The sequence below is a fragment of the Jaculus jaculus genome, chromosome 1 (genome assembly GCF_020740685.1).
Source record: "Jaculus jaculus isolate mJacJac1 chromosome 1, mJacJac1.mat.Y.cur, whole genome shotgun sequence".
In the NCBI taxonomy this organism is placed as follows: Eukaryota; Metazoa; Chordata; class Mammalia; order Rodentia; family Dipodidae; genus Jaculus; species Jaculus jaculus.
Window position 1 is genome coordinate 258,228,839 of NC_059102.1, and position 14,317 is coordinate 258,243,155.

At 54.7% G+C, this 14,317-nt stretch overlaps 1 protein-coding gene across 7 annotated transcripts in view; it reads right to left on the bottom strand.

Annotated features, from left to right (window-relative positions):
* Positions 1-2,550: 2,550 nt before the first annotated feature.
* Adgrg1 (adhesion G protein-coupled receptor G1) overlaps positions 2,551-14,317 on the bottom strand; it is a 39,007-nt gene continuing 27,240 nt past the window's right edge. For 5 of the 7 annotated variants that reach the window (XM_045131868.1, XM_045131849.1, XM_045131846.1 and 2 more), the window contains exons 2-14: positions 13,601-13,699; positions 12,689-13,111; positions 10,726-10,858; positions 10,220-10,367; positions 9,732-9,863; positions 9,291-9,407; positions 8,992-9,037; positions 8,638-8,741; positions 7,669-7,787; positions 7,280-7,548; positions 6,252-6,360; positions 5,302-5,570; positions 2,551-3,989 (exon numbers count right to left, since the gene is read on the bottom strand). In XM_045131868.1, the coding sequence (XP_044987803.1) occupies positions 3,859-3,989; positions 5,302-5,570; positions 6,252-6,360; positions 7,280-7,548; positions 7,669-7,787; positions 8,638-8,741; positions 8,992-9,037; positions 9,291-9,407; positions 9,732-9,863; positions 10,220-10,367; positions 10,726-10,858; positions 12,689-13,111; positions 13,601-13,664 (2,064 nt within the window). In that variant the 5' untranslated portion in view covers positions 13,665-13,699 and the 3' untranslated portion in view covers positions 2,551-3,858. Of the gene's footprint in view, positions 3,990-5,301; positions 5,571-6,251; positions 6,361-7,279; positions 7,549-7,668; positions 7,788-8,637; positions 8,742-8,991; positions 9,038-9,290; positions 9,408-9,731; positions 9,864-10,219; positions 10,368-10,725; positions 10,859-12,688; positions 13,112-13,600; positions 13,700-13,881; positions 13,978-14,317 lie in introns of all 7 variants that reach the window. The other 2 variants (XM_004663512.2, XM_045131873.1) reach the window with 2 other exon arrangements.

The following is a 14,317-nucleotide window of genomic DNA, read 5'->3' on the forward strand; positions in this document are numbered from 1 at the left end:
AGGTGGGCATCCGGCATGGAGCAGCAGGTCAGAAGCCAGGAGTTCCTGTGTCCTAGAACTTCCTCTGACGGGAAGATGGAAGCCACTAGGCTTGCCCCTCCTCTATCCAGCCTTCCCCTGGCTGCCCTGTGGCCTCCTTCCCAGCTGTAGGTGAGGGCAAAGCTGAGGTGAGGCATACGTGTCAGTGGGTGCTGACTTATGTGCTGGGCCCACCCTGGGAGCCATATCCTGGCTAAAAGGGCTTCACAGTGTGGGTCCATGAAGAAGGAGCAGGTAATCTGCATCCTGGGACAGGGCATCGAGCTCATGGGAGCCAGGGCCTGGGCAGCTGGGCAGGTAACAGGGGAGGCCCAAACTGTACAATACCTCTCTGAAAGTCCCCTTGGGACCAGGGGCCAGCTTGGGGCCCCTGTATCCCAGGGCCAACAGAAGTGTAGTCTCTGTCCCCTTCTGCCACATCCCACCCCCAGCTTGTTTCAATGGCTCGTGGTGGATAAGGCCTCCAGCTCTCTGGTCCCACCTAGCAGCATCACCCCAGCTGCCATTTTCTTTCCCATAGCAGAAGACTGTCTTCAGAGACACCCCTCATCTTGTCCTTGTGAGGGGAAAGAGATCAATGTGGGACCTGGGCTGGGGTTTGGACTCTAGACAGTGGGATTTCATCCATCCATCCATCCATCCATCCATCCATCCATCCATCCTCCCTCCAATAGAAAGGGTCTTGCTATATCCCAGGATGGTCTTGAACTCTCAATCCTCCTGCCTCAGCTTCCCGAGTTCCAGGATAACAGGCACCATCATGCCCAGCTTGCAGTGAAGTTTCATACCTGATCTCAAATAGTGACAATCAAACAGGATCTGAGGGAGACACATACCTGGGAGATGCCAATTCTCATGTTACACAATGGGGAGGGGAGATTTGCAGGAAAAGCTAAAAGCAGAGTTGTGGGTGGGGTAGAATCTAGTTATTTATTTATTTGTGAGAAAGAGAGAGAGAAAAAGAGAAAGAGGCAGATAGAGAGAATGGGCACGCCATGGCCTCTGGCCACTGAAAACTTAACTCCAGACGCATGTACCACTTTGTGCATCTGGTTTTACATAGGTACTGGGAAATCAAACCCACGTCCTTTGGCCTTGGAGGCAAGCACCTTAACTGCTGAGCCATCTCTCCAGCCCTTAATCATTACATTTTTGTAGCCCACTTATTCAGATGAGATATTGAACTGGTCCAGTGAATCACATGATCAGCCAAAGGATGAACTCAGCCCTCAAAGTGGTCTTTGGCCAAAGAATTTTTCAGGGGTGGTTGTGTGCATGCGCTTGTGTTATTGTAAGAGTGCGGTCACGCAGTGCTACCGTGCGCATGTGGAGGTCAGAGGACAACTTTCAGGTAGCCCTTCCCTGTCCGCTGCATTTCAGTCTGTATTCTCATCCTATTGTTCTTCACTGTGCTCGCCTCAAGCTTCCAGGAAATTCTCCTGTCTCGGCCTCCTGCCTCTCCATCAGCATCTGTGTGCTGGGATTACAGAAGCCTGCCACAGCTCCTGGCTTTGTTCTGTTTTTTGGTTGTTTGTTTTGTTTTATGGGTTTTTTTTTTTGGGGGGGGGGTAGGGTCTCGCTCTAGCCCAGGCTGACCTGGAATTCACTCTGTAGTCCCGGGCTGGCCTTGAACTCACAGCATCCTCCTATCTCTGTCTCCCGAGTGTTAGGATTAAAGGCATGAGCTTCCAGCCTTTTACACGGGGTCTGAGGATCAAACTCAGGTTGAGAGTGGCTCAAACTCCAAGTTAAGTGTCCAGTAATTTATCCACTGAGTCATTTCTTCATTCCCCAGAACATTTTATTTTTTTGGCATGTGCCAAAATTTTTTAATCAATGGATTTCCTACCCCAGCCTGGATTGCTCAGAATTCAGGCGGATGGGCTGCAGGGCCCTCCTCACTGCCAGCAAGGCCCAGCCGTGGCTGCCGCTATCTGAGCTACACTGCAGACCCACTTTCCCAACATGGACACCAGCTGTTCTCCTATTGCAGTCAGATTCACGTTGCTGGCAGAAAACAGCTGACCAAGAGCAGCTTGTGGTGGAAAAAAATGGGTTTATTTTGGATTACAGACTTGATGGGAAACTCCATGATGGCAGGGGAAAATGATGGCATGAGCAGAGGGTAGACATCAACCTCCCGGCCAACATCAGATGGACAACAGGAACAGGAGAGTGTGCCAAACACTGGCAAGAGGAAGCTGGATGTAACACCCGTAAGCCTGGCCACAACAATGCACTGCCCCCAGGAGGCTTTAATTCCCAAATTGCCATCAACTGGGGACCTAGCATTCGGAATACCTAAGTTTATGGGGGACACCTGAATCAATCCACCACACCTCCTGTTTGGCTGATCGAGGTGGTGTTCAGTGTGGCCAACCTCCTTCCCCACCCCCCGTGGTCATCTCTCTGTGTTGTGTTGTCTAATTGGTGCTGAGGCAGCTATATAAATGATGCTTTCAATAGAACCACAAGAGAAGGCTCCAAAGGAAACGCCCCAAACTGCACCAGTTTGTCAAGGCAACAGATAGCAACTGCTGATTTTTATTTATCTTTGCAACAATCTACAGCTTCCAAACTCTCTACAATGAACATGTACTTTTTTTAATATCAAAAGACAAATACATCAGTATTTTAAAAAGAACACCCTGCCCATCTTGAAGGCGGAGGTCACTATCAAACACTGCCCCCTGCAGGAAGTCCTGGATTCCCAGCCAGGAGTGAGGGCTCCCCAGGCCCAGTGCCTGAAGCTCCAGGACCCGGGAGAGTTTGTAGGGAACACCATCAGGTCTGATGACCCATGTCCCTATGATTATGTTAGCTGGACAGGATTCACCATGATGGGCAGACCAGTGTCCTTGGGGTGATCTACAGGGATTTGAAAACCACTCCTTAGGAGAGCATCAGGCTCAAGTCGGCGTCTCAGGGAAAGATCTTTCAGGCTTCAGAATGCTGGGTTGGAAACAAGAGCAGATCTCGGTGTCCCCCAGGCGTGGTTACTGCAGGAGGGCATCTAAAGAGGTGGACGCCCTTTTGGGGTGTGAGCAAGCATAAGACAGCTCACAGAGAGGCCCAGATAGACCGGGGGTGGGGGGAGGGCTGACCCAGCTGAGCCTGGCTTGGGAGACGCCAAGGCCCATGCAGCAGACAGAAAATTACAGCAGGTACCACGCAGCTCCTGGGACTCATTACCCAAAAGAATAGCACTGGAACTGGCTGCAGGTGGAGGGCTGGGGGGGCCTCAGGAGACAAGGGGAACAAGGAAGGAAGAAGGGGGCCAGGAGGCTGGTGGAAGGAGCCTGGGCCCACGTAGGCAAGCTGCTGCAATGCTCTGCTCCAGGGAGGCACCTGGCCTCCTGCAGACCCTGATGGTTCTCCCCAGCCCCATCCTCAGGCTCAAAAAGCAAGGGCTGAGGATAGCCACGTGGTGACCACAGGGTCAGAAACTATAGCCTGGGCACCTGTGTCCCAGGCAGGGACACGGAGTTAAGGATGTGTCCAGCCTCCAAGATCCAAACACGACTCTGGGCCTGCAGATCCCAACATCCAGCAACAAAGGCTGGGCCCGGAGGTGGCCAGAAAAGATAAGGCCTCAGCTCAGACGGGGACAGCTGTGAGGACAGCCCCACAGCTAGTACGGCAGTGTATTTCTGAACCTTTGGGATTGGACCTGGGAGCTGAGGGGTCTCTAAGGCTAGGTCAGTGTCTAGCTACCATGGCAACACCCATCCCCCTCCCTCCAAAGGACGAGGAGGGACTTCTCAAGTTTGCCACTGACCAGCAAGGGCTTGGCCTCAGGCAGTGTGGGCACGTGGCAGTCTAGATGCGGCTGGATGAGGTGCTGCCCGAGCTGATGGGCAGCTTGGCGCTGTCTGAGCTGTTCTTCAGTGGGGAGGGGCCCCCGTGGGCCTGCAGCCGCATGGACCAGTACCACAGGAAGATGAGGAAGCCTGGGGGTGAGATAAGATGGGACAGGATCAACAGACAGCTGTACTCCAACTCCAGAGTCCCCCCAGGGGTCTGGCATTACACCAGCAAGTCAGCGTGGGCCCCACAATGTGAGCTTTACTTATAATCTGCACCCCATGGGGCAAGATGGAAGCCTCAAGTACTGAACTTTGTACCATTCTGCTTCCTTCACCTCTACTCCAGTTGCACAGTGCCTCTTTGTGGGAAGTTGGCCTTGCAGCCCAGGTGAGCCCCAACCGCCCCTGTTCAACACGGTCAAGCACAGAGATGTGCTGTGTGTGTGCATCTGAGCACAGGGGCAGCAGGTGGAGGGGTGCAGGTAGGAGCCTATTGTAGTCTCAAGCCAGGGACCCCCTTGATCCTGGCTCTGGCCCTCACTGGCTACCCTTTAGCTATGCTCTTGCTTGCTATCCTCCCAACACACTTGTTCCAACCTCAAAGCCTCAGCTCTTGCCTCCTCTGTCTGGCATTCTCAGAGCTTCTTGGCCTGTAACATACGTAGGATGCCAGTTAAGATGCAGATGACATCAGCGGGTCTGAGTGGACCACAGGCCTGTGTTTTCTACAAGATTCCAAGGGTCCTGAGAGTGCTGGTCCAGGGTACACATTTGGGGTTCTAGATCCTTCCATAGCTGGTTCTGCATTCTATCCTCAAATGTCCCCTAGAGACCTTTCAGGCCACCTCTCTAAAGAATCCCCAACCTGGGCTGGAGAGATGGCTTAGCAGTTAAGCGCTTGCCTGTGAAGCCTAAGGACCCCGGTCCGAGGCTTGATTCCCCAGGACCCACATTAGCCAGATGTACAAGGGGGTGCACGCATCTGGAGTTCGTTTGCAGTGGCTGGAAGCCCTGGTGCGCCCACTCCTCTCCTTTCTCTCTCTGCCTCTTTCTCTCTGTCTGTCGCTCTCCAAAAAAAAAAGAATCCCCAACCCTACCCCAAGTGCCATCATGTGACTTCCCTGCTTTCTTCAATCACTTTTTATAGCTTCACACTTGCTCAGTAGCATTCAGTCCCTCCAAGGAGTGTCACAGGTGCTGGTGGCTCACAGTGGGAGCCCTGGGCTTAGCACAGGCCTGACATGTACTGGGTGCTCAACAAAGCCTTGCTCATTGTGGCCATAGGATGACTGAGGGAGAGAGGAGTGAAACCTATTGGTTCCCTGGGCCATCCCTTCTTTGCCAGTGTTCCCTGTGTGGGCCTCTTGTGGCATGGGGGACAAGGCCTGCTGGGCCCGGAGGTGAGGCCCTCCACGTGGGGGCGGGTTCTCCAGGTGGAGGCAGGGCCTGCACGTACCTTGGAAGGAAGTGATGATACTGAAGAAGTAGAGGACCACAAGCTGGAAGGTGCCAGAAGCAAAAGAGAAGAAGACTAAGGCCCAGGGCAGACCGAGAACCAGGCTGAGGCCCAGCAGCGTCAGGACGTGGGGCCATTTCTGGCTGTGTGGCCGAAGCCGTAGGATCTGCACCACCATGGTGCCCAGCATGGCCGTGTTGAAGAGGAACACCAGGCTGAAGAGGCCCAGGTTGGTGACATAGCTGACCAGCGAGTCCCGGATCCAGCACCTGGGTAAGGATAGGAGGCTCAGCAGGTGGGCATGTCCCCAGAGTGTGCCAGGTTGCCATGCAGGATTGCTCGCTGTTTATGGCCAGTTTTCCTGTTGCCTTGGTGTCAGTTTTTAAAGACACACTTACTCAAGCTAACCAGCAGATGATTTGAAGGAAAATATTAAACAAATAAATTAAGCACACGGTGATACAAAAGTCCTGATGAAAACTTCATCCACAGCTTGGCGTTCAGAAGCCCTGACTTTCTAGCTATTTTTGGGGTTGCCAATGGCCAGCCTGGAGAGTTAGGGGGAGGGGGAAGGAAGGATGGATCTCAGCACCACTGGTCCCCCTCAACTGATCAGTGTAGCGAAGGGTGGATCCCTAGCTCCTGTAGGCGTTCGGTTCCCACTAGCCTGGGAAACCAGACATGATGCAAGAGAGGATGGTGGGAGACTAGCTGGGTCAATGCATGCCCCTCCATATGGGAGCCAGAGAGAGGGGCCAGGCTCTAGGCATTGGCACTATCTAGTTAGTGGCTGATCAGATGTCTCTCTTCCCTTGTGGCCTGTAGCCCAACATTCTTAGCATGGCAGGCCCATCTTCTAGCAAACTGGAGACCAGGACCCTCCTGGCCAATGAGGCCAGGCCAGGCACCCTCTGAACCCCACCACTCCCACACCCCCCATAGCCACATACATGGAGGGGTACATGACACGTTCTGGAGTCCGGTGCACTGCCAGGATGATTGCGCCGTAGTTGTTCACGTCCACCAGTGCTACCAGTGTGACCAGGAAGATGGGGAAGCCTGCAGGCAGCAAACGGGAGCTTGACCTCCATTCTACAAGCCCACCTCCCCATGTGGGTGTAGGAGTAAACCACCCATTTCAGGCCAAGGTTCCCAAAGCATACCCAGTCTCATCTAGAGAAGGTCCCCCAAGCTTAGACCGTTCCTGTCACCACTCCACACAGGGGCAAGATCTCCCCAACCTTGCCCCATCTCATCCTGGGTCCCCCTAGGAAAAAGGGTCTGTGGTCCCTGCTGAGGAGAGGGGAGGAGCAGAGAGGATGGCAGTGGTTCAGGGGCAGGTAAATGGCAATGGGGACAGCAAGAGCTTTAGCCAAGGGGACATCTACCCTGGCCTTCACCTCACATGTAGGTGGAGAGCCACAGCCAGCTCAAGGAGCTTCATGGAACTGGGAGGAATGCACAAAGAGGAGCGCACTGAGGGGCAGAGGAGAAGCAGCAGATTGGGGTCAGGGATGTGGAAAGGTCAGGCTCATGGTGTGAAACAGGGCTCCAGTCTGCTATGAGCCATCTGGGCCACCACGAAGTGAGCTGTGATCAGCCCAAAGCCACCGAGACAGTCACCTGAGGTAGGGCGCTGCTGCCAGCCTGAGCAAGGTAGGTATGTGGAACAAGACCTGAATTCCCAGGACTTCAGCACCAGGGTCTCCAGCTGCATGTCCTTGAAGAGGACACAGCATATACTCTTGGCAGCACTGCCTACCGCCTCTCAATCAAGTGTGCAGTGTGAGGGATGGAGGATTCAAAAGTGTGTCTTGAAGACAGAGCTCGGCACTTCACCTTCCTAAAGAGCACCTTGGCCCAGACCATGTGGAGGGGTGACCTGATTTCCATGCAGGTAAGGAGCAGGCCCAGCTATCTGCATTTGGCCAGAAGCCCAGTGGGTAGTGGGCGAGATGGTTCTGGGGCTCCAACTTACCCCATCCTACGGCGCTCAGCTTGAGCAGGTACCCAGGGACGTAGGTGCCAAAGACTTCAACCACAAGCCGGTAGAGGTTGTAGCCCTCAAGGCCCATCCAGGAGAGGCAGGCGAGGAGGGAGAAGTGCAGGAAGATGGCGCTGGCACGGCAGGCAGCCTCGGAACCCATCAGCGCTACGGGCTCGCTGAGCAGGAAGCTCACGTCCAGCAGGAAGACAGCCAGCAGCAGGTTCATGTGCACCTTGATGGTGTAATCTCGGGACTTCCTCCTGCAAGCAGGACCGCCCTGGCATGAGCTGACTTTCCTCTTCCTCCTCCTCCTTTTCTCCTCCTCTCCCCCCTCGCCTGTGGGAACTGGAAGGCACCCACCCTGCCATGCCAAGCCCTACCTGGAGCAGAGGTAGGCTGCGATGGTAAAGACACAGGCCAGGGCGGAGATGACACAGCCCACGTAGGACAGAAGCGTGAGGTAGTGCTTATGAGTGGCTTCCACCTCCAGAGAAGAAACCTGCACCAGAACAGGGCAGCTGTCTCACCTCCGTGCTGAGGTCCTGGGGGGCCAGCCTGCGTTCTCTGTGAGCTGGAAGTTAGCAAGTCCCTACCCCCATGCATTCTTCTGGAGAGGTCTGTGGCTGCCTCCCATCCCCAGAGCCCCTGAATTGCGCTCATCACTGCTTCTACTGGGATTTTCTACTTTACAATGATTTGTAGGGGATTGAGGGGGCCAATAGCAGTCATTTTTGAAATTTGCATACCTCTCTGGGCTACTGATGTGTCACTGATGTAGCCAGCAACATCAGACCTGTGGTCCCAAGGGATGCCACCAGCACCCATAATACACTGCTCCTCTGTGACGGGTGGTTTTCAGGTAGATTTAATGCATTCTGACTTGGGATATTTCCCACTTACAGTGGACTCATCAGGATGTGACCACACTGTGTGCCAAAAAGCACCTGTATGTTTCTGTGACATTCAACATAAGGATACACTCCCCAGGTTTCCATGCCCAGGGGATGCTGGTGGCATGAAGTTGAAACGTAAATCTGAGATCTGGGGAGTGCCAGAGCCCACCTCAGTCAGGTGCATAAGAAACAGTCTACTGGCCCAAACCTGTAACTTGGGACTCCGAATTTTCATCACACATCAAAATTGGGGAATAAGGAGCAAGAGTGTTGTAGACCTGCTCTTTCGTTAACTAGTTGTCACCTTGGGTTGTACTTGACCCCTCTGTGCCATAGTTTGCTTATCTATGACAACAGAAGCTACCTTGGCATGTTGTTTTAATTAAATGAGCTAATAAGTGAGAAGCATCCAGCATAGGACAAGAATTAGGTGGTCAAGGCAGCAGGAGCACCCACCATCAACACTGCGAAGTAGGTCAGGTGGTTGCAGAGGCAGGACGTCTGGGTTTCTCTCCTGAGGGTCTCGCATCCTTCACTGCTCCAGCTCCCGGGGCTGCTGGCTGAGGGAACAGCATGGGGCTCACCTCAACTCTACGCCTCTAAGACCCCACCCTGCCCCAGTGAATGACTGGGGCATTCTTCCAAGGCTTTGCTTCACCAGCAGATCCCAGGCTTGTCACCCCCTCTTACAACTCCATCATCCCCAGGAACCTGTCCCTGATGATTCACCATGTCTCCCACCCCCCCCCCCCCCGCAAACCACACGTCTCCTCCAGATACTTTCACACCCACAGACCCCATCACACTCACGTGTTGGGTCTTCAACCCAGAACACACACTGTAGACTCACGTTCTTCTGTGGAGACAAGAAAGGCGGAGCAGAGGTCTTCCACAGTCTACCCTCCCTGGGTCCTCCTCAGTACCCCCTCCGTGGGCCCGCTGCAGTCTGCCCTCCATGGGTCCCCCACAGTCTGCCTCTTCATTGGCCCCATCCCAATCTTGACCTGACTACTGGGTACTCTCGGCCAGGCAACCTTTTCATTAAAGACAAGGGCGTTGGAAGGGAGGGTCAGGAAAAGAAACAGCCCAGGTTGGTTTGTGACACTCACCGGCTGGGGCTGGTGCTGGAAAGTGAGAACCACGGGCTCAGAGAGGTTGGCTATTTTGGTGTTCTGCACAACAATGCCCAAGACCTTCTCCCCCAAGACTTGGCTAGAATTCTTGTCCTAGGTGTAAGAGGTTGGGGGAAAGAGAACAGGAAAAAGGGTCAGGGATAAGCAGACATCCCCCACCTACTCTCTCCAGACTGTTGTCTCTCCCTGAACATTCAGTGCTCTGAGACCCCGAGTCTCCCCTCTAGCCTCATTCACACTAGAGAGAGAACAACACTGCTTAGATTTCTCCCAGGAATTTAGATGTTGTGGTCCCATTTCTGACTTTATGAGGAGAGGTTTTGCTCCTGGAGGAGAAAGATAAGATGGTTCTCCTCCCCTTTCTCTTGGACCAAAACAAAACAATTCCCACAGAGAACATAAGGGAGGACCCCGTACCTGGAAGAGAGCCTGACTGCTAAAGTCCACCAGCAGCAGTCTCTGCGCGGTCTCCCTGCGCCGGCCTCTGGCTTGCTGAAAGAGGGTTCGGGGCAGCAGCACCGAGTATTCCTGGATCTCACTCTGTTCCTCCTGCGCATCAGGGACCCTTCAGACCCCAGGCCAGCAGGGACCCCAGGCCCATCCCCTGCACCACACTGCCCCTTTCTGGATGTTGCTGCTCTGGAGAAGCCACACCTGACCCATGCCAGGTCTCACACTTCCTTCCTCAGAACCAGCCATAGGAAGCCTAGTGGCTAGAGCTCAGGGCTCAGGACAGAGGCCAGGAGGCCCTCATGAGCCCTGTTCTCTGGGACTGCAGACACCAGCTCTGCCTATGGGAGCTGGGCTGTCCCTGAGCCCAGAACCTTTCCAGAAGGCTCAGCAAGAAGCTGTGCTGCGTGGCTCTTGTTTCCCCTTTCTACCCAGTCCACCACAGGCAAGCGGACCTCCTGCCGGGAATGGATGCGCAGGTCCTGGAGCCCAGCCGTAGGGGGCAGCTTCCACACTGTGGCATTGACTCGGTCCTCCTCAAAGGACACCGTGTCCCCAAGGAAGTTCACGGAGGCCAGCTTTGACTCGAGACTCTGAAGCTGCCTGGTACGGAAGAAACCATGGTGGGTGATGGAGGGCAGGGCATGGGGGAAGGACAGAGGGCAAGGCTTGGGGGAGAGGCCAAGGGCAGAGTATGGAGAGAAAGAGAAAAGGGATGACCTGGCTGAAGGCGAGGACAGGGCCGACAGAAAGGGGAGCAGTTACAGGGGGCGCTGCCCTGGGACTTAGCCCATGTTGGCCCCATGATCATCCAGTTGCCAGCCCACTTCAGGGCCTTGGTGGGTCAGACTCCCAAATGGGCAGGGATGGGTACTTCCTTGTGGGGTTTGGTCTTCCAGCACTGACAGCCAGGAGGGACAGAGTACAGAGGACCACCCAGCCTCTCGCCTGCCACACTCACTGACTGATGTCTGCCGATGAGGGCCGCCTGGAGGTCCGGTGAGGATGCTGCAGGAACCGGTTGAGCAGCTGCAGGTCCTTTTTCAGCTCACACATATCCGCAGATGCATTGTGGGAGGCCTTCCGGGGGGAGTCTGCGAGGGGGTCAGGCTGCCTGAGGCTGTGACCGCAGGCCATGTCCAGCCCTCACGTGACCCTCCATGCCTCTACCCACTTTACAGAAGAGAAAACCAAGAGTCCAATAGACAGAGGGGACTCCAGGCTGCTGAGATCCAGAGCCAGCAGATGGGACTCTATCTCCCAAACATCTTGCAGCATTAGTACCTCAGGCTGCACATGAGCAGAGAAGGTCCCTGGGGCTCAGGGTCAGAAGGCCTTCTCTGAAGAAATGGGTCTCCTATGCTGCCTGCCAGGACCTCATACCTTCCAGCCTCTCTGACTCTAGTGGGACTTGCATGTCTTTTTAGGCTTGAGTCAAATCTTCCATCAGAAAAGGCAGCCCTGGATGGCTCTGTGTGTGTGTGTGTGTGTGTGTGTGTGTGTGTGCACGTGCGCGCGCGCGCACGCTTGCGCACATCAGAGGACAGCTCGCAGTGTGGGTCCTCTCCTCCGCCTTGTTTGAGGTAGAATCTCTTATTGCTCACCACCATGTTCATCAGGCCAGTTGGCAAGCGAGTTAGGGCGTCTCCTCCCCTGCTCCTGTCTGACTTTCGAGTTATAGCCCAAGAAACCTGATTTTTCAGTGATAGAAAAATCCTGGCTCATCATTTCCAGAGCAAGCCAGATCAGGTTGCCTGTGCTTCTCAGGACTCTGGCCTGCCCCAAGGCCCAATGCTTCTTCAGCCTCCAGCTGGGGGTCCCTGCCTGGGGACTGCACCGCCCCCACCTCCACCCATGGATCTCCCTGTGCTCAGAGACCTGCTGACTTCATCTCGTGCTCTGAACTAGCCTGGCACAGTGTGCCCCAGATGGAACCACTGGGACAGAATCAGAGTCGGGAAATCTGCGGCCTCCAGGCCAGCCTCTTTCCCAGCTCTGACAGAGGCCACACTACCCGTCACACCCAGCTGAGGACATGGCCCCCCAAACCTCCCTGTCAGCCTCCACGCTTTGCTGATGTTGACCCACTGTTTCTCCAGGCCCCCACCAATCAGGTGCTGTATTAGAACCCTGACTCCTCCACTTCTTATCCGGGGCAACTGTGATCATGAGTCTCTCTGTGCCTGTTTCCCTCTTGGTGACACAGCAGTGTGAGGAACGCCTACAGTTTCACATTGCCTCTGGCTGCACTTTGAATAGAAGCTGGGCCTTCTTATGGCCATAGTGCACAACAGCAGCAGTGCCAAGAGTTTCCAGTGCAGCGGCCCCGGGTTCCTGATCTAGCCACCTGCCTCATCATGTCACGCGCTATCCCAGGACAGCCTGTGCTGCTTCCCCTTACAGGGACTATGTAGCCAGCAGTGACCATGCCTCAGCTGTACAGCCTCCAGTTGGGGGTCCTGCTGACATCGATGAAGAAGTTACGTGACACCTGCACCTCATGCCTGCCTTCCCACAAAACTTCCCAAAGCATTACTTGGTCCCCACTCTTCCCTTCCTCAGATGCCCTCCATGACTCTTGACTGCTGGGGAGCTGCCCTTCAGACTCAGGCTCTTGCTGGCTTGTCTTTTCTTTTTTTCAGACAGACAGGAAGAGACTGAGATAAAGAGGATTGGCACACCAGGGCCTCAGCCACCACAATAATCAAACTCCAGACACTTGTGCCACCCAGTGGGCATATGCAACCTTGTGCTTGCTTCACCTTTGTGCATCTGGCTTATGTGGGATCTGGAAAGTTGAACATGGGTCCTTAGGCTTCACAGGTAAGCGCTTTAACTGCTAAACCATCTCTCCAGCCCTGCTGGCTGGTCTTGTTTTCCCTCCCTGCCCTCTGCCCTCTGCCCAGCCTTTCCCCTGGCCTTACTGTGGAAGGAGAAAATGAAGCTGGCCGCCCCAGGCAGGCTGGTGTTCTGGGGGTTCCACCAGGAGCTGACGGAAGTGGCGAGCAGTGGAGTCCCCGGTTTCTGGCCCTGCTCCTGGTTCCGGAAACACAGGAGGCTGGTGGCTCTGCTACTCAGCACGTAGTCGTTCTTGCCATAGCGCAGGTGCAGCCTCTCAGCGTGGCGGCTCCAGTAGAGGCAGAAGTGATAGAGGCCCCTGGGCTCCGGGAAGGTCCAGAAAGCATGGTGGGCAGCGGGGAAGGGGGCATGGATTGTGAGGGCCTCTTCCGTGTTCCAGACTGAGATGTGCAGCTCTGAGGACTGGTCATAATGGAGGATGCTATTCCGCGTCTGGTTCCGTTGGCCACAGAAGCGGAAATCTTCCCGGGGACTGCCGCTGTGGACCCCTAAGGAGGCAGAGACTACAGATGGGATCCAGTGCCTGGGCAGAACGTGGAGCTTAACACCCGTTCCAAAGCACTCTATATCAAGGGTCTACAACAATGTCCATCCTGCTCAGAAATGTTTGGCTTCAAGCAATGACATGAGAGCTGAGAACAAATGGCTTCAAATGCAAAACCAAAATGTAATACCAATAATAAAGTGTCTGAGGCCACAGCTGCCATTGACTACTGCACAAACGGTGCACTCCCCAAGAATGCTCACTGCAAGGGTGAGTGGGGCTGAAACCCGGTGAATGCATGCTTCCCACCCCACACTGGCACTCTGTGGAGCTACACCTGGCAGAGGAAGAGATGCATTCTGCCTTTGCCCACAGTGCCCTTCAGCAGCAAAGTGATACTTGCAGACCCATACTGGTCCCAAATGGTCAGCATACATTCAGGCAAAGGCATTAAACAAAAGTGACTATACTCCCAGGCCCCAGGAAAGCTCACCTTGAGCCATCAACAGCAGGCTCAGGAGGAACAGGGCCATCTGCAGCAGCACCCGGACAGCCATTATGAACCTTCGAAGTCACCTAGAGTCTTCACCACCTAGGAGATATGGGGACTATTAGCTGGAGAATTGACCAAATAGCTGGGGCAGTCCAAGGGAGGAGGGTACATGAGTGGGATGCAGGGTGGAGGTTGGTCGTCCAGGGGAGGACGGGTACATGAGTGGGATGCAGGGGTGGGTGTGGAAATGGTTCTAAGTCTCCCCAGAACAACTGTCTCACTTTTGCTATGCACCACAGCAAGTAAGCAGCTCACAACAGGGCCCAGCATGGCCTTGTCTAGACTCCACATGTAACCACCACCTGGCGTCTGCCAGCCTGGGGGAGATTCAGGAAAATAGGGCTGCTAAGTTCTTCCTGAGAGATGCACCGCAAGGCCTCTGAGACTCAGCTCTACAAATCCTCAGAGTCAGTTCTAGACATCTTTCATCCCCCTTCCCTACCCAGGGGTTCACTCTGCCTGAGAGCTCTTTGTCCGTCAGCCAGAAAACCTGTGGTCCTCTCCATGGATAGTACCTGGTGCAGCGGCTGCAGGAGAAAGTGAAAAGGGTGGACCGCAAAGGACAGCAAGACTCTGAGTGGACAGGGTAGCCTGTCCTCGGGCTAGAGGGAATGGAACTTCCCATCATGACCACTAGGCGGAGACAGCTAATGGGGA